General features: G+C 44.6%; 1 protein-coding gene across 1 annotated transcript in view; it reads left to right on the forward strand.

Annotated features, from left to right (window-relative positions):
* The first annotated feature begins 2,039 nt into the window (after positions 1-2,039).
* The window catches only part of LOC139228034 (uncharacterized), a 230,100-nt gene continuing 211,607 nt past the window's right edge, over positions 2,040-20,532 (forward strand). Inside the window, exons 1-3 of the mRNA XM_070859180.1 lie at positions 2,040-2,076; positions 6,059-6,379; positions 19,051-19,374. Coding sequence (XP_070715281.1) covers positions 2,040-2,076; positions 6,059-6,379; positions 19,051-19,374 — 682 coding nt within the window. The remainder of the gene's footprint in view (positions 2,077-6,058; positions 6,380-19,050; positions 19,375-20,532) is intronic.

Here is a 20,532-nt window from a genome sequence, read left to right on the forward strand (position 1 = left end):
AGCTGCCGACCTGATGCCGAATGGGCATCGATTGTACATGAAAAAGCCTCGATGTGTGTTGATGGTGGTGAGTAGCTTAGACTCGTCGGTCAATTCTTGCGTCATATACGCAGATGTGAGGTCTAGTTTTGAGAAAAGTTTTCCTCCAGCCAATGTGTGCATGTACGGTGTCAAAAAGATGCACCAATACCTTTTCGGGGCCAAGTTCACGTTAGAAACTGACCACAAACCCCTCACGTCCCTACTATCCGAGAGCAAGGCAATAAACGCCAATGCCTCAGCGCGCATTCAATGGTGGGCAATCATGCTGGCGTCTTGTTGTAAAAGCAGTGGCCATTGATCGTGTTGACCCACTGTACCTCGGTATCCCGGGTACAATCCCCACCATCTTCTGGTCCGCTTTCCGACCCTTCCGATTCGTATACCAGCCGAGCTGCCGTTTTTCTGCACATGCGGGCCAGATGCCCTGTGTAGTTGCAGTTTCTGCAAACAGCATGCTGAAATCGACACCCACTTGATGAGTGCCTTCCCCCACATCTCCAGCACAGACTGCTTCCATTATTTCCAAAGGATGAGCTGCACCTGGCTGATCTCTCTTGAGCTTCTCTCAGTTTGTAGTTGATTGCTCGCATTGTGGGTTGGTGAGGTGTGAACGGCCGTTCATGTGGCCCTTGATGGCTTCTGGCGCCACTGCCTGCTGTTGAGGGCCTGTTCTCCTGCCTTTGTCTGTGTGTAGGGGTAGCGGCTTGTTTCATGCTGTGAACCCCTTGTTCCGATGTTTCGTTAGTTGTTGTACCCACAGTGTAGATCAACCTCGTTTCTTCTTCTCCTGCCAAGAATGTCTGTGCAACCAGTGTTGCTGCCTCTAGGGTCAAGTTCTTGGTCTCTATGAGCTTTCGGAATATGCCTGCATGGCCTATTCCTTCAATAAAAAAGTCTCTCAGTACTTCTCTCCTTAATTCATTGGAGAACTCACATAAGCTAGCCAACCTCCGAAGTTCCGCCACAAAGTCAGGTATGCTCTGGCCCACACAGCATCTGTAGTTGTAGAACCTGTGTCTGGCCATGTGTAGGCTGCTCGCTGGCTTCAGGTGGTCTCTTACCAGTGTGCTCAATTCTTCAAATGACTTGCTTGCTGGTTTCTCGGGTGCCAGCAGGTCCTTCATTAAGGCATATGTTTTCGAGCCACAGCTGGTCAAGAGATGGGCTCTTCTCTTGTCTGCCTTATCATCACCTAACCAGTCTTTGGTTATGAAGCTTTGGTGGAGCCTTTCTATAAAGTCCTCCCAATTATCTCCAGCATTGTATTTTTCATCTAGCCGTTGGTCGCCATTCTGTGGATTCTGTAATCGCATCCTCGTCGCCACTGTAAAGTCCTGTCTCTGCAGTACAGACTCACACGAGGCACAGGCTGAAGTCAAGGTCACTCAGGACCTGCATCTTTATTACACAGCTCTCGAATCCACACTTGCCTGAGACCTGTCCTTATATACTTGTCTGGGACAGGTATCCAGTGTCTCCTGCAAGTGCACCCCTGGTGGTAAGGTAAGCTTGTGGTTACAGGTCATCTCTAGTTACAGTAATGTATAGCATGGTAAGATACAGTTATGTACAGTAGTGTGAGATACATGACATCTGGCTGATTGGCACGTTAATAAAGGCGTGCGTTGTTCAGATGCGTTATTTTTTACAGTAAATTCAGGTGGTTATATTTTCAGCAATAGTACAGGAAATAAGACCTGTCAGGGTGATTCAATAGCACGCATACCCTGCCTGGCCACACCTCCCATAACGTCGATCATCATATCTGCAGGCATTGCAATAATCCTCCTGGCAGCAATTGTCTACAGATCACCAAAGAGACAGATGTGGAGCTGTGCCTTCTGCTGCAAGGACACCTGCAGCTAACATGCAGCATTATCTCAGACCTAGCTTCCTGCTTTCTTGTTCCTCATTTCAATTAGCTCTCATATCGAAATAAGTATCTAAGAGCTGGATGACTTGCAACAAGTGCTGACCTGAACTTTGCAAAGAAAACAATGTGGATTCTGATTCTTCTCATGTGTTCGTTGCCCGGTGAGTGACATTCAGAGCGGGATATTCAGATAATCAGTGTTCGTTTGAGTCTAGTGTACGGTTCATGCAGCAGAGATGTTTAAATAATTGTAGACATGTAAAGGCACAAAATACTCGGCAAAAATATATATGAGTAATATTTGTGTGAAGTCTTGTCATCTCTTTTTGACTGTACTATTGTACAGCACACATACTTACCAATATATACTAAACGGCATTATTCATTCTGGAACTCCCTGCCTAAACCGCTCCGCCTCTCTACCTCTCTTTCGTCCTTCAAGACGTTCCTGAAAATATATCTCTTTGACCAAGCTTTTGGTCACCTGTGCAAACTGTGGCTCGGTGTCAATTTTTTAAAAATCACATAATATTCCTGTGAAACGCCTTCCGAAGTTTCACTCCGTTAAAGGCACTAAGTTGTTGATGTTGTGATTGGAAAATAAAAGGCTAATTTAATTTTTAATCTGTCTATTTGGCAATCTTCCTCTGTTCAAACCTTCCTCTTTCTGATCCGATCTGTTTTACCTCACGTTTCGCTCCTTTAAAGATACACGAGTATCATATTCAAGATGCAAAGATAACCCATTTTAACCTGTAAAAAGTGATTTTTAATGTAGTCTGATGTCCAATATACACTGAAGACTGCAGTGGTAATAATCCCTCACACCGAACATGTCTGGAGCTTGCAATATTTCTGTTAATTAAAGTACAGCTGATGAAGTATTGTTTTATGAGGCTCTGTCAGTGACACTGTTCCTCACTGCTAGAGGCTGGGTCTATATTACTCCCAGTAAGTAACCGTTTCCTTCTCCTCTTTAACTCGAACCAAGTAGATTTAGCTTTTTCACTCCCGACCCATATTAACGATATTATGATATAATGGAAGTTTAGATTAACACTACCACCTCTCCTCCATTTAGGACAAATATTTGTTCCCAGCAATGCTGCACTCCCAGTCCCACCCTACTCTAAACCACGACCGTTAATTCTATTACATCAAACCTCCCCATAAAGATTTGTGTTATGTATGCGAACCTCACCTGTGTGTAAGACTTGCCACTAGAGGGCACACCTATGGGAGACCTATGGATCACCTGTGTACCCTGGCGCAAGCAGGTATAAGAAGCAGGCCACCAAGTTGCTGCCTCACTTTGGAGTAATATTAAAGAGACCAAGGTCACAATGGTTTGAATTTACAACACAGTCTCGTCTGGAGAACTCCATTTTTATGGGATTCTGATCCCTCCATAAGTCTCTCAAATTTAAATCTGTCTGCACTTTTACAATATCCCTCTGGAGTTATCATCTTTAAAGGTCATCTGGGCTGAAATGTCCATTCGAGATTAAAGAAAAACTTTATCCCCCACTCGACAAGGGTTTTCTGTCTCTGTCACTTCTGTGAATAACCACCGAAAAAACTCACGCCATTTGCAATGGCCATTCGCCGCATAGATATTAAAGAGATCACAATTCAATTCCTCCATCTTTACCTTTAGCTGTAAAAATCTCCTTCAGTGTCCTCATCCACCAAGGCAAGGTTCTCTTTTATGGACGAACTCACTAAAACAGTCACCCCTCTATGGTTATTATTTGCACAACTTGCAAACACTTCTCCTTTCCAAACATTCTGAACTCTTTCTCGGATATCCTCATCCCAAAACACAACAGGTCAGTGCCTTTAAAACACTGCAACAACTGCTATTATTTTTTCTCTCCCATCAGTCCATTCACATTAATCGAGACCAAGGTAATCATTGCTCCTAATAAAAGAAGTGTGCCTGATCAGCCATCCATCATTTAATCTCTGGATGTTCCCTCCTCTCATGCTCCTTCCCAACTTTTTGGGCAGCTGCTGCTTTCTCCTGCAGCCTCTGGTTCTTTTTCACCTCCGGTTTGAACTTTCCCTGCAGTTTCAGCCTCTTCCTTACATTACATTTAGGCCATGGAGCTGCCCCTTCTCCCTTCTTCTGCCCCTCATTAACCTTTCCCTTTCCACATGATGCCGTACCATCCCACCTCACCAATTCTATGTCTCCATTCTCCTCTGCCTCCTCACTCTCAAGCTCTTCTGTAATCTCCTCCAATCTTGCTGCCTATGGGTGTCTTTGTCTCCCTGCTCCCATCCTGCTGCCCCTTTAAGCTTTTGCATCCTCACCTTTTCTTACCCCCTTCTGCTCCCCGAGATTTACAAGCCCCCATCTTTCTTTGGAGTACTTACACTTACCCCGCACCCCGCTCCCACCTCTGCTCCCCCCATGGATACCTGATCCTTTAAGAAAAAGCGAGCCTTATTATGGCGAAACTATCTGCAGCATCACGCCCTCCATAACTGTGGTCAAGATCTTATAATCCACATTTAATAATGTGAACGGGCCTCCAATTCTTCAGATCCCTTCTATCCCCTTTATTTTCATAAGCTAAGTTTATGATACCCCTCCTCATAGATGGGGACAGGGTTCATTCAGTATTCATCTCCTTAAAAACCTCTAAGACCAAATGGACTTAATCTCTCAGCATTCTTTACAGAATTCTGCATAGTCCATCGGACCCAGGGCTTTCCCTTCACTTTCATTAATGATCTCTGTCCTTGACCTGTGATATCCACCACTGACTTTGTCCTTTTCTACCACACTTGGTGTATTTTCCACTATTTCCATCCTGTTTTCTGCTCTGCAATTTTCTGCCTCTTCTTGAACTCTTTTCTCATTCCGTTCGGTCGCTGTGTCCACTGCCTGCTCTGCTCTTCTGGCCCCTCCCCTCACACCTCCTACTCCTTCTCCCATCTCCTCGTCGCTCACGGGGCTTGCTTCTGCCTCGCACTCACAGCGGCTGGGGCCTTTGTGACAAACCACACAGCTCTCTGCCTTGCAGTTCCGAGCGATGTGTCCAGACTCACCACAGTTATAACAGTACAAGTCAGGACAGCTTTGTACAAGATGGTCGTGTCCAAGACAGTAATATCAAACCTTCACCTGATTATCATGCAGTACCCGGGAGTACTGCACTCCGTCCATTGTCTCAAATTTCATACTGTAGGGTAATGACTTCACCCTCTCTGGAAAACGCACCGTTACACAACGGGTTCCATCTGCTACCCACATTCCTGGATAGTATCTCCTCTTTATTACTGAGAAAAGTTTAATGTCCCACCACACCAACTTTTTTTTATCAGCACATCATCCTCAACACAAACCAGCAGGTTTAAAAATGAGACCACCACCTCTTCAGTGTACAGCAGACATACATCCAAGTATTCTCATTAACCTTCAGGCTCAGTAATAGCCTCTTCAGCTACTCTCGGCCACTGACCACCACTTCCAATCCAACAATCGGCTTTGGTCAGCAAGCAAAGCAACTTCCCTCGCCGCAGTTCTCATGTTCTGCCTGGATGATATCCCAAGCAGCCACTCCTTATCCTGGCAGTGAACTATCACCGTGTCATCTTTTCCAAACTGCCTGAGGTCCCGGCCCAAATATTTGGGCCTTTTATTCTCACTTCCCAAAACATTTTCTTCCCTGATTAAATTCATCCTGGGAGCATTGTCCTCAGAGGGGCTGGCACTCCAGGCCTCTCAGCAGCCATCTGGCTGCTGTTTATGGGACAAACAGGCCCTAAAATTTGAAATAAAACACCAACAATGTTTTACAAACTCACTCCAAATCCTGCAGTAATCAGCAGCACCTGCTCACTCCTAGCCCCTCCCGCCTAGAGAATGTTAACACTGAGCCACAGCTGGCTCAATAACAACAGTGACTGTACTTCAAAAGTAAATCAATGGCTGTGAAGCGCTTTGGCACATCCTGAGCATGTGATCAGACACTATATTAATGTTTTCTTTCATCACAAACTGGAAGGAACTCAACTGTATCAATAGATGTAGGGGTGAGATTCCTCTGTACAGAGTGGTAACTCTTATTAAAATGTATCTCTTTGTATTAAGCAGTTATTTCCTGTTCAATTTCTGAAATGTTGTCTCCTCAGTTTCAGGTGCATTGTGGGCAAATAATTCAGCAAGAGGAATTGTGGGAAGAGCGATCACCATAGAATGTCACTATGACCAAAGGTACCGGTCACATGTGAAATATTGGTGTCATGGCAGGACTCGGCTATGTTCAGTTGTAGTAACAACAGATGATCAACATGGATGGGGAGGAAGAGTGTCAATCACAGATAACCAGACAGCAGGAATATTTGTTGTTACGATGAAGGACCTTCGCTCAGCAGATGCAGGATGGTACAGTTGTGGTATTACACAATCTGGCATTAATACAATGTTTCCTGTAGAGCTACAAATATCTCACGGTACGTTTCTCAGCGATGTGCTTTATTACTCTCTACTGAACTGTCTGATCAATGTTGCATCTGGGAGGAAACATGAGAGCTCCGATATCCCGAGGCTCCGCAGCAGTGCAGAGTCTCACAGGTAGTGGGCAGAGGTGGGGAAATCCGACTCACGGTGCACACTCCCAATCCGTGGCCTGCCCAACTTCCCGACCAGGAATTTCAAGTATTATGGGACTAACAATTCCTTGAACTACAGAGTGTTGTGCCAGACATCACATGGGAGGCTCACCACATGTCCCTGTCTCTGAGCTGTATTAAATGTCCCACTGTCAGAGGTTTGCCTTCAGACTGAAACTAATAGTCAGACAATAACAAAAGCAGTGAGCAGCAAGTCGTTACTAATGGTATTAATTCCTTGACATTAATAAAAAATACCTGTAATCCACAGAGTTTAACAGATTTCCTATTTTCCTGATATGATGGGTAGCTCACATCATCAATGAGATATTTGGTCAACTTTATAAACAATATAAAATAAAATTGAAAAGCTGGTCATTGTTTTGATGGTAAAATAAGCCTCGTTATTAAATGTTGAGACATTAGCTTCTTTCCCAGCATAACCTCCTGATGGATCAACTGTTAGATGCAATGGTCTGGATATTAACTTCGAGACATGTTCGGTGCAGGGGATCCAATATCCCCTGGGAAACCCGGAAGTAATTTCAGTCTGTCTGTCTGGCATTTTAACGCAGCCGGCCCATTATAATTTACTCCCGGGTTTGGCGTTGTATGCGCGGTAATGGGAGTGGTGCGGACACACATGATGTGATCTTAACTGAAGTATTTAAAGGATCAATCCAAAGATGGAATTTGGAGAAGTTGGGAGGCTGCGAACATCGACGGCAATTGCAGAAGATCGACTCAGGACGCTCAAAGCCCGCGCCCCACTTTAACCACGCTTCTCTTGATGTGCTGATGGGGGCAGTGAGGAGTCGGGGAGAGATTTTCTTCCCAGAAACGAGAGGAAGAAACCTATAAAGGAGCCGTGCCTGGATGTGGCTGAAGGTGTCAGCAGCAGGAGCATTATACCACGCTTCTGCTGCTGACACCAAGAAGTTCTTTAATGACCTAACTAGCTTAGGAAAGGTGAGTACAGCTGCACATTCACTATCTACCCATTGTACATATCACCCACCCCCTCACCCTGTCTTATCAAGTCTACTGCATTATATCGCTCCTCATACCCACTTACCTTGCATGCGCACCCAAACTTCTCTTTCTATGCAATTCCTCTCATCCCCATCTCTCCATCCACCTCGGCCTCCCATCCTGATTCTTATGCAATATCATGCCTCTCACTGATAGTCACCCTCACCATATGCACGACATCCATCAGGTGAACACATGCCACTCCAGTCACTCATGGGTCTGTTCTTTCTCCCGTTACAGGAGAAGAGAGCGCAGACACTCGCGAGCGAGAGAGAACCACAGGAGGTCCTCCACAGATCTCACAGCTAACAAATGCAGAGGAGGAAGCGCTGGAGATCAGTGGCAACCCGGTGTCCCTGGCTATTGGAGATGGGGACCTCCCAGCTAACTGGTGACAGAATTAAATATCATGAACCCACATGTCATACAACACTCAATCAGGAGAGAGCTTTAGTTTCCTGAACAATTGGGACCGCTTCTGGGGTAGGTGGGACCTGTACAAGTCGGACAGGTTACACCTCAACAGACACGGGACCAATGTTCTCACGGGTGGTTTTGATAGTACGGTTGGGAGGGATTTAAACTAGCTTGGCAGGGGAATGGGAACCTAGGAGAGGGCTCTGAGCTAGTTAGGGTGGGTGAGAGCTCAGATGAACAGAACCCCAAGAAAGAATGCAAAAGGCAGGAGGCAACAGAGCAGAGTAGCACTGGGGTAAGTGTAAACCACAAGGTGATAGGAAGGGACAATATGTATGAATATAAAGGGGCTGCAGGAGGGGTCAAAACTAAAAATCATGGTTTAAAAACTAGTATTAAAACACTTTACCTAAACGCACGCAGCATTTGAAACAAAGTAAATGAGTTGATGGCACAAATCATTACAAATGGGTATGATTTGGTGGCCTTACTGAAACGTGGTTGCAGGGTGGCCAAAACTGGGAATTAAACATACAGGGGTATCTGACAATCTCACCAGCACATCTCCCTCTCCATGTCTCTCCATCCTCCCAGCAGCCTGAACTACCATGTCTGCCATTATATCAGAATAAGGGTGTCTGGCAATTCGGAAGGATAGACAAGAAGGAAAAGGAGGTGGGGTAGCTCTGTTAATAAAGAAATATATCAGGGCAGTTGTGAGAGATGATATTGGCTCTAATGAACAAAATGTTGAATCATTGTGGGTGGAGATTAGAGATAGTAAGGGGAAAAAGTCACTGGTGGGCATAGTTTATAGGCCCCCAAATAATAACTTCACGGTGGGGCGGACAATAATCAAGGGAATAATGGATGCATGTGAAAAAGGAACGGCAGTAATCATGGGGGATTTTAACCTACATATCGATTGGTCAAATCAAATCGCACGGGGTAGCCTGGAGGAGGAATTCATAGAATGCATACGGGATTGTTTCTTAGAACAGTATGTTACAGAACCTACAAGAGAACAAGCTACCTTAGATCTGGTCCTGTGTAATGAGACAGGAATAATAAACGATCTCCTAGCAAAAGATCTGCTCGGAATGAGTGATCACAGTATGGTTGAATTTGCAATACAGATTGAGGGTGAGGAAGTAGTGTCTCAAACAAGCGTACTATGCTTAAACAAAGGGGACTACAGTGGGATGAGGGCAGAGTTAGCTAAAGTAGGCTGGGAACACAGACTAAATGGTGGCACAATTGAGGAACAGTGGAGGACTTTTAAGGAGCTCTTTCATAGTGCTCAACAAAAATATATTCCAGTGAAAAAGAAGGGCGGTAAGAGAAGGGATAACCAGCCATGGATAACCAAGGAAATAAAGGAGAGTATCAAATTAAAAACCAATGCGTATAAAGGGCCAAGGTTAGTGGGAAACTAGAAGATTGGGAAAATTTTAAACGACAGCAAAGAATGACTAAGAAAGCAATAAAGAAAGGAAAGATAGATTCCGAAAGTAAACTTGCGCAAAACATAAAAACAGAAAGTAAAAGCTTTTACCGATATATAAAACGGAAGAGAGTGACTAAAGTAAATGTTGGTCCCTTAGAAGATGAGAAGGGGGATTTAATAAAGGAAAATGTGGAAATGGCTGAGACCTTAAACAATTATTTTACTTCGGTCTTCACAGTGGAAGACACAAAAACCATGCCAAAAATTGCTGGTCACGGGAATGTGGGAAGGGAGGACCTTGAGACAATCACTATCACTAGGGGGGTAGTGCTGGACAGGCTAATGGGACTCAAGGTAGACTAGTCCCCTGGTTCTGATGAAATGCAACCCAGGGTATTAAAAGAGATGGCGGAAGTTATAGCAGATGCATTCGTTATAATCTACGAAAATTATCTTGGCTCTGGGGAGGTACCAGCGGATTGGAAAGCAGCTAATGTAACGTCTCTGTTTAAAAAGGGGTGCAGACAAAAGGCAGGTAACTATAGGCCGGTTAGTTTAACATCTGTAGTGGGGAAAATGCTTGAAGCTATCATTAAGGAAGAAATAGCGGGATATCTAGATAGGAATAATGCAATCAAGCAGATGCAACATGGATTCATGAAAGGGAAATCATGTGTAACTAATTTACTGAAATTCTTTGAGGATATAACGAGCATGGTGGATAGAGGTGCACCGATTGATGTGGTGTATTTAGATTTCGAAAAGGCATTCGATAAGGTGCCTCACAAAAGGTACTGCAGAAGATAAAGGTACACGGAGTCAGAGGAAATGTATTAGCATGGATCGAGAATTGGGTGGCTAACAGAAAGCAGAGAGTCGGGATAAATGGGTCCTTTTCGGGTTGGAAATCGGTGGTTAGTAGTATGCCACAGGGATCGGTGCTGGGACCACAACTGTTTACAATATACATAGATGACCTGGAAGAGGGGACAGAGTGTAGTGTAACAAAATTTGCAGATGACACTCAGATTAGTGGGAAAGTGGGTTGTGTAGAGGACACAGAGAGGCTGCAAAGAGATTTAGATAGGTTAAGCGAATGGGCTAAGGTTTGGCAGATGGAATACAATGAGGGAAAATGTGAGGTCATCCACCTTGGAAAAAAAAACAGTAATAAGGGATATTATTTGAATGGAGAGAAATTACAACATGCTGATGTGCAGAGGGACCTGGGGGTCCTTGTGCATGAATCCCAAAAAGTTAGTTTGAAGATGCAGCAGGTAATCAGGAAGGCGACTGGAATGTTGGCCTTCATTGCAAGAGGGATGGAGTACAAAAGCAGGGAGGTCCTGCTGCAACTGTATAGGGTATTGGTGAGGCCGCACCTGGAGTACTGCATGCAGTTTTGGTCACCTTACTTAAGGAAGGATATACTAGCTTTGGAGGGGGTGCAGAGGCGATTCACTAGGCTGATTCTGGAGATAAGGGGGTTACCTTATAATGATAGATTGAGTAGTCTGGGTCTTTACTCGTTGGAGTTCAGAAGGATTAGAGGTGATCTTATAGAAACATTTAAAATAATGAAAGGGATAGACAAGATAGAGGCAGAGAGGTTGTTTCCAATGGTCGGGGAGACTAGAACTAGGGGGCACAGCCTCAAAATATGGGGGAGCCAATTTAAAACCGAGTTGAGAAGGAATTTCTTCTCCCAGAGGCTTGTGAATCTGTGGAATTCTCTGACCAAGGAAGCAGTTGAGGCTAGCTCATTGAATATATTCAAATCACAGATCTATAGATTTTTAACCAATAAGGGAATTAAGGGTTATGGGGAGCAGGTGGGTAAGTGGAGCTGAGTCCACGCCCAGATCAGCCATGATCTTGTTGAATGGCGGAGCAGGCTCGAGGGCTAGATGGCCTACTCCTGTTCCTAATTCTTATATTATGTTCACCTGGTTTCAGCAGAGAGTCAGATATAATCATCCTCATTATGATAGGTTTTAACATTCTTATTTTGCCAGTACTAATTCATATCTTTTCTCTCTGCCAGGGCCTTCACACATGCAGCAGCAGTCAGTGGACCTTGCAGACGATGAACCCTCAGAAGAACTGATTCCTTCTGAGGATGCACCATCACAGGACTCATGCTTACCAGGCACCAACGCAGATACTCACACTTTGGTGGGCCCAGTTAGACAGATAATTGGGTTTTCACCTGGAGACTCACACTGCACAAGTGAGCAAGAACAGAGAGTGATGGCCGGGACAGCTGCTCAGAGTCCGGGTCGGAGGGCACAGTACTCTCCAAACCCTGCTCAGCTGGACACAGGTTCTGTACCCCGATGGCCAGCGATGAAAAGGATAATCATTGAGGGGCAGCAGAAAACCTGGTACATACTGTCAGGCCTCCCACCGCACTGTCCACAATTGCAGAGAGACTTGAGGAGTCCATGTCAGGCAGGAGTGGGTTGATGTCACAGGGCATTGCATTGATTGTTTTCTTCCATGAATAGAATGGCCAACTCCATGCAAGCATTGACCACGGCCGTGTAGTCTCTTGGTGCCAACATATCTGGTGCCTTAAATAGTATGACAGACACCTTATCCTTGGCCTTACAGCGCATCACTGATCTGCACCAAGCTGCTCACCAGCAGAGAGGTAGGAGTGAAATGTGACTAGGCCAGCAGATGGTGGAAGACGATATGGAAGTGGGGACTCCACCATTGTCTCACCCTACTCTTCAGTCAGTACCCGACATGCTGCCTCCTTTCCCGATGGCTGAGTCTGCCCCTGCACAGATGCGGGTGGAGCAGACTTTGGCTGAGCCCTCATGGGCTCCAAACCCAGAGGTCATCGACCAAGTGCTTCTCAACAGTCAGAGCAGGGATCTGAGCAGCCTACCTCTACCTCTGCTGAAGTCATAAATGTTGCACCACATAGAAGCGGTCGGAAAAGGCAGAGTAAAGCTGTGTAATTGCAGAAGTATATCCACGTGTGTGTTTGAGTAATTGGTTGCTGTGTGGCAACTGGTCTTTTCAGTTGCTCATTCATGAATGGGAAGACATGAATTGACGGAGAGCAATGGGGGAATGGGCAATGGGTGGTTGGTGGGTAGCAGGTCTGCTTTGTGTCAGTGGGATTGGTGGGGGTGTGGGGAGTTGAGAGCGGCCGTTGGATGTGGTTGTTACATCAGCCCAGTGATGGTAACTGAGTGAACCTTCCAGCTATAAGGAAACGCTGGCATCGCGGGCAGCATTATCATTGAATGGTGCTGCGTTAGGGTCGCAATCTCCTCCTCCTCATCCTGCTCCTTTTCCTCTTATCTTCCTCCTCTGTCTCGGAATAGTCCGCAGACAACGTGTGCTCAGCTCCTAGTTCCTCCTGCAGCTCCAATCTCGCTGCTGCGCAGTGTTGTGCAGAGCGCAGCAAACCACCATCATTCTGGAGTCCCAGGCTGGTGAGCATTGAAGGGCATCTCCGGATCTTTCCAGGCAACTGAAGCGCATCTTGAGGGTGATGTCAGGTAACACTTGTTCATAAAAAAGGCTCATGAAATTCTGGAACTGTCTAACCCAGAAATTTGTTGAGGCTTGGGATCAATTGAAAATTTCAAAACTGAGAATGACAGATTTAAGCAAGGGTATTAAGTTTGATGGAACCGAGGCAGGTAGATGGAGTTAAGATACTGATCATCCGAGATCTAATTGAATGGCGGAATAGGTTCGAGGGGCTGAAAGGCCCACTCCCTTTTCTATGTTCAGGACCCCCTGCTGATTTTTCAATGTATCGCAGCGTATGAGTAGAAAAGTGATCTAACGCCACAAAACATGTAACAGATATCTGCCAGTTTTTTGCCTGCATATTCTGCTATAGTTTTCTCGGACTGTCTCCAAATCATTCACATTCGAGAGTCAAACGATGAAACAACAATGGAGACTGGCTACCTACTACTGAGAGAAACTGTTAGCCCTGATTTTCACATTGACACATCCACAGTATCATTGCTGCTGTCCCGAGACCTGCTATAAGAACATAAGAACAGAAGAATTAGGAACAGGAGTAGGCCATCTAGCCCCTCGAGCCTGCTCCGCCATTCAAAAAGATCATGGCTGATCTGGCCGTTGACTCAGCTCCACTTACCCGCCCGCTCCCCATAACCCTTAATTCCCTTATTGGTTAAAAATCTATCTATCTGTGATTTGAATACATTCAATGAGCTAACCTCAACTGCTTCCTTGGGCAGAGAATTCCACAGATTCACAACATTCTGGGAGAAGAAATTCCTTCTCAACTCGGTTTTAAATTGGCTCCCCCGTAAGGTGATCAAAACTGCACGCAGTACTCCAGGTGCGGCCTCACCAATACCCTGTACAGTTGCAGCAGGACCTCCCTGCTTTTGTACTCCATTCCTCTCACAATGAAGGCCAACATTCCATTCGCCTTCCTGATTACCTGCTGCACCTGCAAACTAACTTTTGGGATTCATGCACAAGGACCCCCAGGTCCCTCTGCACCTCAGCATGTTGTAATTTCTCCCCATTCAAATAATATTCCCTTTTCCTGTGTTTTTTTTCCAAGGTGGATGACCTCACATTTTCCGACATTGTATTCCATCTGCCAAACCTTAGCCCATTCGCTTAACCTATCTAAATCTCTTTGCAGCCTCTCTGTATCCTCTACACAACCCGCTTTCCCACTAATCTTTGTGTCATCTGCAAATTTTGTTACACTACACTCTGTCCCCTCTTCCAGGTCATCTATGTATATTGTAAACAGTTGTGGTCCCAGCACCGATCCCTGTGGCACACCACTAACCACCGATTTCCAACCCGAAAAGGACCCATTTATCCCGACGCTCTGCTTTCTGTTCGCCAGCCAATTCTCTATCCATGCTAATACATTTCCTCTGACTCCGCGTACCTTTATCTTCTGCAGTAACCTTTTGTGTGGCACCTTATCGAATGCCTTTTGGAAATCTAAATACACCATATCCATCGGTACACCTCTATCCACCATGCTCGTTATATCCTCAAAGAATTCCAGTAAATTAGTTAAACATGATTTCCCTTTCATGAATCCATGTTGCGTCTGCTTAATTGCACTATTCCTATCTAGATGTCCCGCTATTTCTTCCTTAATGATAGCTTCAAGCATTTTCCCCACTACAGATGTTAAACTAACCAGCCTATAGTTACCTGCCTTTTATCTGCACCCTTTTTTAAACAGAGACGTTACATTAGCTGCTTTCCGATCCGCTGGTACCTCCCCAGAGTCCAGAGAATTTTGGTAGAATATAACGAATGCATCTGCTATAACTTCCGCCATCTCTTTTAATACCCTGGGATGCATTTCATCAGGACCAGGGGACTTGCTACCTTGAGTCCCATTAGCCTGTCCAGCACTACCTCCCTAGTGATAGTGATTGTCTCAAGGTCCTCCCTTCCCACATTCCCATGACCAGCAATTTTTGGCATGGTTTTTGTGTCTTCCACTATGAAGACCGAAGCAAAATAATTGTTTAAGGTCTCAGCCATTTCCACATTTCCCATTATTAAATCCCCCTTCTCATCTTCTAAGGGACCAACATTTACTTTAGTCACTCTCTTCCGTTTTATATATCGGTAAAAGCTTTTACTATCTGTTTTTATGTTTTGTGCAAGTTTACTTTCATAATCTATCTTTCCTTCCTTTATTGCTTTCTTAGTCAATCTTTGCTGTCATTTAAAATTTTCCCAAACTTCTAGTTTCCCACTAACCTTGGCCCTTTATACGCATTGGTTTTTAATTTGATACTCTCCTTTATTTCCTTGGTTATCCACAGCTGGTTATCCCTTCTCTTACCGCCATTCTTTTTCACTGGAATATATTTTTGTTGAGCACTATGAAAGAGCTTCTTAAAAGTCCTCCACTGTTTCTCAATTGTGCCACCGTTTAATCTGTGTTCCCAGTCTACTTTAGCTAACTCTGCCCTCATCCCACTGTAGTCCCCTTTGTTTAAGCATAGTACGCTTGTTTGAGACACTACTTCCTCACCCTCAATCTGTATTACAAATTCAACCATACTGTGATCACTCATTCCGAGAGGATCTTTTACTAGATCGTTTATTATTCCTGTCTTATTACACAGGACCAGATCTAAGATAGCTTGCTCCCTTGTAGGTTCTGTAACATACTGTTCTAAGAAACAATCCCGTATGCATTCTATGAATTTCTCCTCCAGGCTACCCCGTGTGATTTGATTTGACCAATCGACATGTAGGTTAAAATCCCCCATGATTACTGCTGTTCCTTTTTTACATGCCTTCATTATTCCCCTGATTATTGTCCGCCCTACCATGAAGTTATTATTTGGGTGTCTATAAACTATGCCCACCAGTGACTTTTTCCCTTACTATCTCTAGTCTCCACCCACAATGATTCAACATTTTGTTCATTAGAGCCAATATCATCTCTCACAACTGCCCTGATATCATCCTTTATTAACAGAGCTACCCCACTTCCTTTCCCTTCTTGTCTATCCTTCCGAATTGTCAGATACCCCTATGTTCTGATATAATGGCAGACATAAGAACATAAGAACATAAGAATTAGGAACAGGAGTAGGCCATGTAGCCCCTCGAGCCTGCTCCGCCATTCAATAAGATCATGGCTGATCTGGCCGTGGTCTCAGCTCCACTTACCCGACCGCTCCCCGTAAACCTTAACTCTCTTATTGGTCAAAAATCTATCTATCTGTGACTTGAATACATTCAATGAGCTAGCCTCAACTGCTTCTTTGGGCAGAGAATTCCATAGATTCACAACCCTCTGGGAGAAGAAATTCCTTCTCAACTCGGTTTTAAATTGACTCTCCTGTATTTTGAGGCTGTGCCCCCTAGTTCTAGTCTCCCCGATCAGTGGAAACAACCTCTCCGCCTCTATCTTGTCTATCCCTTTCATTATTTTAAATGTTTCGATAAGATCATCCCTCATCCTTCTGAACTCCAACGAGTAAAGACACAGTCTACTCAATCTATCATCATAAGGTAACCCCCTCATCTCCGGAATCAGCCTAGTGAATCGTCTCTCTACCCCCTCCAAAGCCAGTATATCCTTCCTTAAGTAAGATGACCAAAACTGCACGCAGTACTCCAGGTGCGGCCTTTCCAATACCCTATACAGTTGCAGCAGGACCTCCCTGCTTTTGTACTCCATCCCTCTCGCAATGAAGGCCAACATTCCATTCGCCTTCCTGATTACCTGCTGCACCTGCAAACTAACTTTTTGGGATTCATGCACAAGGACCCCCAGGTCCCTCTGCACATCAGCATGTTGTACTTTCTCCCCATTCAAATAATATTCCCTTTTATTGTTTTTTTCCCCAAGGTGGATGACCTCACACTTTCCGACATTGTATTCCATCTGCCAAACCTTAGCCCATTCGCTTAACCTATCTAAATCTCTTTGCAGCCTCTCTGTGTCCTCTACACAACCCACTTTCCCACTAATCTTTATGTCGTCTGCAAATTTTGTTACACTACACTCTGTCCCCTCTTCCAGGTCATCTATGTATATTGTAAACAGTTGTGGTCTCAGCACCGATCCCTGTGGCACACCACTAACCACCGATTTCCAACCCGAAAAGGACCCATTTATCCCGACTCTCTGCTTTCTGTTAGCCAGCCAATTCTCTATCCATGCTAATACATTTCCTCTGACTCCGCGTACCTTTACCTTCTGCAGTAACTTTTTGTGTGGCACCTTATCGAATGCTTTTTGGAAATCGAAATACACCACATCCATCGGTACACCTCTATCCACCATGCTCGTTATATCCTCAAAGAATTCCAGTAAATTAGTTACACATGATTTCCCCTTCATGAATACATGTTGCGTCTGCTTGATTGCACTATTCCTATCTAGATGTCCCGCTATTTCTTCCTTAATGATAGCTTCAAGCATTTTCCCCACTACAGATGTTAAACTAACCGGCCTATAGTTACCTGCCTTTTGTCTGCCCCCTTTTTTAAATAGAGGTGTTACATTAGCTGCTTTCCAATCCGCTGATACCTCCCCAGAGTCTAGAGAATTTTGGTAGATTATAACGAATGCATCTGCTATAACTTCCGCCATTTCTTTTAATACCCTGGGATGCATTTCATCAGGACTAGGGGACTAGTCTACCTTGAGTCGCATTAGCCTATCCAGCACTACCCCCCCAGTGATAGCGATTATCTCAAGGTCCTCCCTTCCCAATTCCTGTAACCAGCAATTTTTGGCATGGTTTTTGTGTCTTCCACTGTGAAGACCGAAGCAAAATAATTGTTTAAAGTCTCAGCCATTTCCATATTTCCCATTATTAAATCCCCCTTCTCATCTTCGATAGACCAACATTTACTTTAGTCATACTTTTCCGTTTTATATATCAGTAAAAGCTTTTACTATCTGTTTTTATGTTTTGAGCAAGTTTACCTTCGTAACCTATCTTTCCTTTCTTTATTGCTTTTTTTAGTCATTCTTTGCTGTTGTTTAAAATGTTCCAAATCTTCTAGTTTCCCACTAACCTTGGCCACCTTATACGCATTGGTCTTTGATTTGATACTCTCCTTTATTTCCTTGGTTATCCACGGCTGGTTATCCCTTCTCTTACCACCCTTCTTTTTCACTGGAATATATTTTTGCTGCGCACTATGAAAGAGCTCCTTAAAAGTCCTCCACTGTTCCTCAATTGTGCCACCATTTAGTCTGTGTTTCCAGTCTACTTTAGCCAACTCTGCCCTCATTCCACTGTAGTCCCCTTTGATTAAGCATAGTACACTCGTTTCTGACACAACTTCCTCACCCTCAATCCGTATTATAAATTCAACCATACTGTGATCACTCATTCCGAGAGGATCTTTTACTTGGAGATCATTTATTTTTCCTGTCTCATTGCACAGGACCAGATCTAAGATAGCTTGCTCCTTTGTAGGTTCTGTAACATATTGTTCTAAGAAACAATCCCATATGCATTCTATGAATTCCTCCTCCAGGCTACTCCGTGCAATTTGATTTGACCAATCGATATGTAGGTTAAAATCCCCCATGACTACTGCCATTCCTTTTTCACATGCCTCCATTATTCCCTTGATTATTGCCCGCCCCACCATGAAGTTATTATTTGGGGGCCTATAAACTACGCAACCATCAGTGACTTTTTCCCCTTACTATCTCTAATCTCCACCCACAATGATTCAACATTTTGTTCATTAGAGCCAATATCATCTCTCACAACTGCCCTGATATCATCCTTTATTAACAGAGCTACCCCACCTCCTTTCCCTTCTTGTCTATCTTTCCAAATCATCAGACAGCCCTGTATGTTTAATTCCCAGTTTTGGCCACCCTGCAACCATGTTTCTGTAATGGCCACCAAATCATACCCATTTGTAATGATTTGTGCCATGAACTCATTTACTTTATTTCGAATGCCAGACATGGTAGTTCAGGCTGCTGGGAGGATGGAGAGACATGGAGAGGGAGATGTGCAGGTGAGATTCCAACATGGCAGGCCCTGGCTGAGATGCAGAAGTGCTGAAAATTGGAGAGTGTTTGATTTTTAAATGTTCAGTCAGTATCTGAATGTTTTTTTCTTTCCCACAGAATCCGTGTCAGTTCCTGTACTTAGATATTTATCGCCACCAAATGTCTCATGTTTTGGGGGCTCAGTGTCAGTCTCCTGTGAGTCTGTCCAGGGATCCCTTCCGATTCAGTACACATGGTATGAACAGACCCCGATTAAAGGTTCAAAGATCTCTGACACCAATAAACTGGATCTACATTGTCAATCCTTCAAACAGCAACATCATCAATATTACTGCACAGCCTCAAATAATCAGGGAGAGAAATCTAGCGAAATGGTCGATGTGTCAGTCTTCAACAGAGCAGGGAAGCACTGCAGTTATGTGACACAAATCAGCGACAGTGGTAAGTGTTACTTTAAACAAACAATATGGTCAATTAATTATTTTAATGAATGTCTATCCAAACTGTTTGTGAGCCAGAAATATATACAGAAAATACTGGAAATCTGAGCAGGTCAAGCAGAAACAGTGGAGAGAAACAGAGTTAACTTTTCAGGTCTGTGACCTTTCATCAGACCTGGAAAAGTTTGAGATGTAACAGATTCTTAAGGAAGTGTAGGGGCAGTGAAAGGGGGAGGGGAGGAAAGAACGAAAGGGAAGGTCTGTGATAGGGTGGAAGGCAGGAGAGATTAGAGAGACTAAAGGGATGATGGGCAAAACTGAGACGGTAATGGAACAAGTTAAGCAACAACTAAATGGGCTATGAATGGCAGAATCATCACCAGCTGCCATGGGAAGGAGAGAAAAAGAGATGCTTTGTAAAAAAGGGAAATATATGGTCAGAGATTATGGTCTGAAATTATTGAACTTGTTGTTGAGTCCTGATGACTGTAAAGTGCCTATACAAAAGATGAGAAGCTGTTTCTCGACTTTGCGTTGAGCTCCATTGGAACAGTCCAGGAGACCGAGGACTGAGGGATCCCAGTTGGAGTGGAGCGGAGAGTTAAAATGACAGGCGACAGGAAGCGTAGGGTCACACTTACGGACTGAATGGAGATGTTTTGCAAAGCGGTCACCCAATCTGCGTTTGGTCCCCCCAATGTAGCGGAGACCACATCGTGATCAGCGAATGCAAGATACTAAGTTGAAATAAGTACAAGTAACCCGCTGATTCACCTGGAAGGAGTATTTTGGGCTTTGGACATTGGGCAGAGAGGAGGTAAAAGGGCAGTTGTTGCATCTCCTGTGCTTGCACAGGAAGGTGCCGTGGGAAGGGGAGGGCTTGCTGGGGGTGATTACGGAGCAGACCAGGGTGTCGCAGAGAGTCCGTTCCCTTCGGAATGCTGGGAGGGGCGGGGAGGGGAAAATGTGTTTGGTGGTGGGATCATGCTGGAGGTGGCGGACATGGCGGAGGATGATCCATTGTGATTGTGAGCCAGTCCCTGATATGCGCGATCCCCTGCATGGTGTGTGCCGTTTGCTGTTGCTACCGCAAGCTCAGAAAACCCAGCCCAAGAGGCAGGAAATTACCATGGCCAATATTATAGGCGACTGTTCAATG

Source organism: Pristiophorus japonicus, chromosome 17 (genome assembly GCF_044704955.1).
Source record: "Pristiophorus japonicus isolate sPriJap1 chromosome 17, sPriJap1.hap1, whole genome shotgun sequence".
NCBI lineage: Eukaryota > Metazoa > Chordata > Chondrichthyes > Pristiophoridae > Pristiophorus > Pristiophorus japonicus.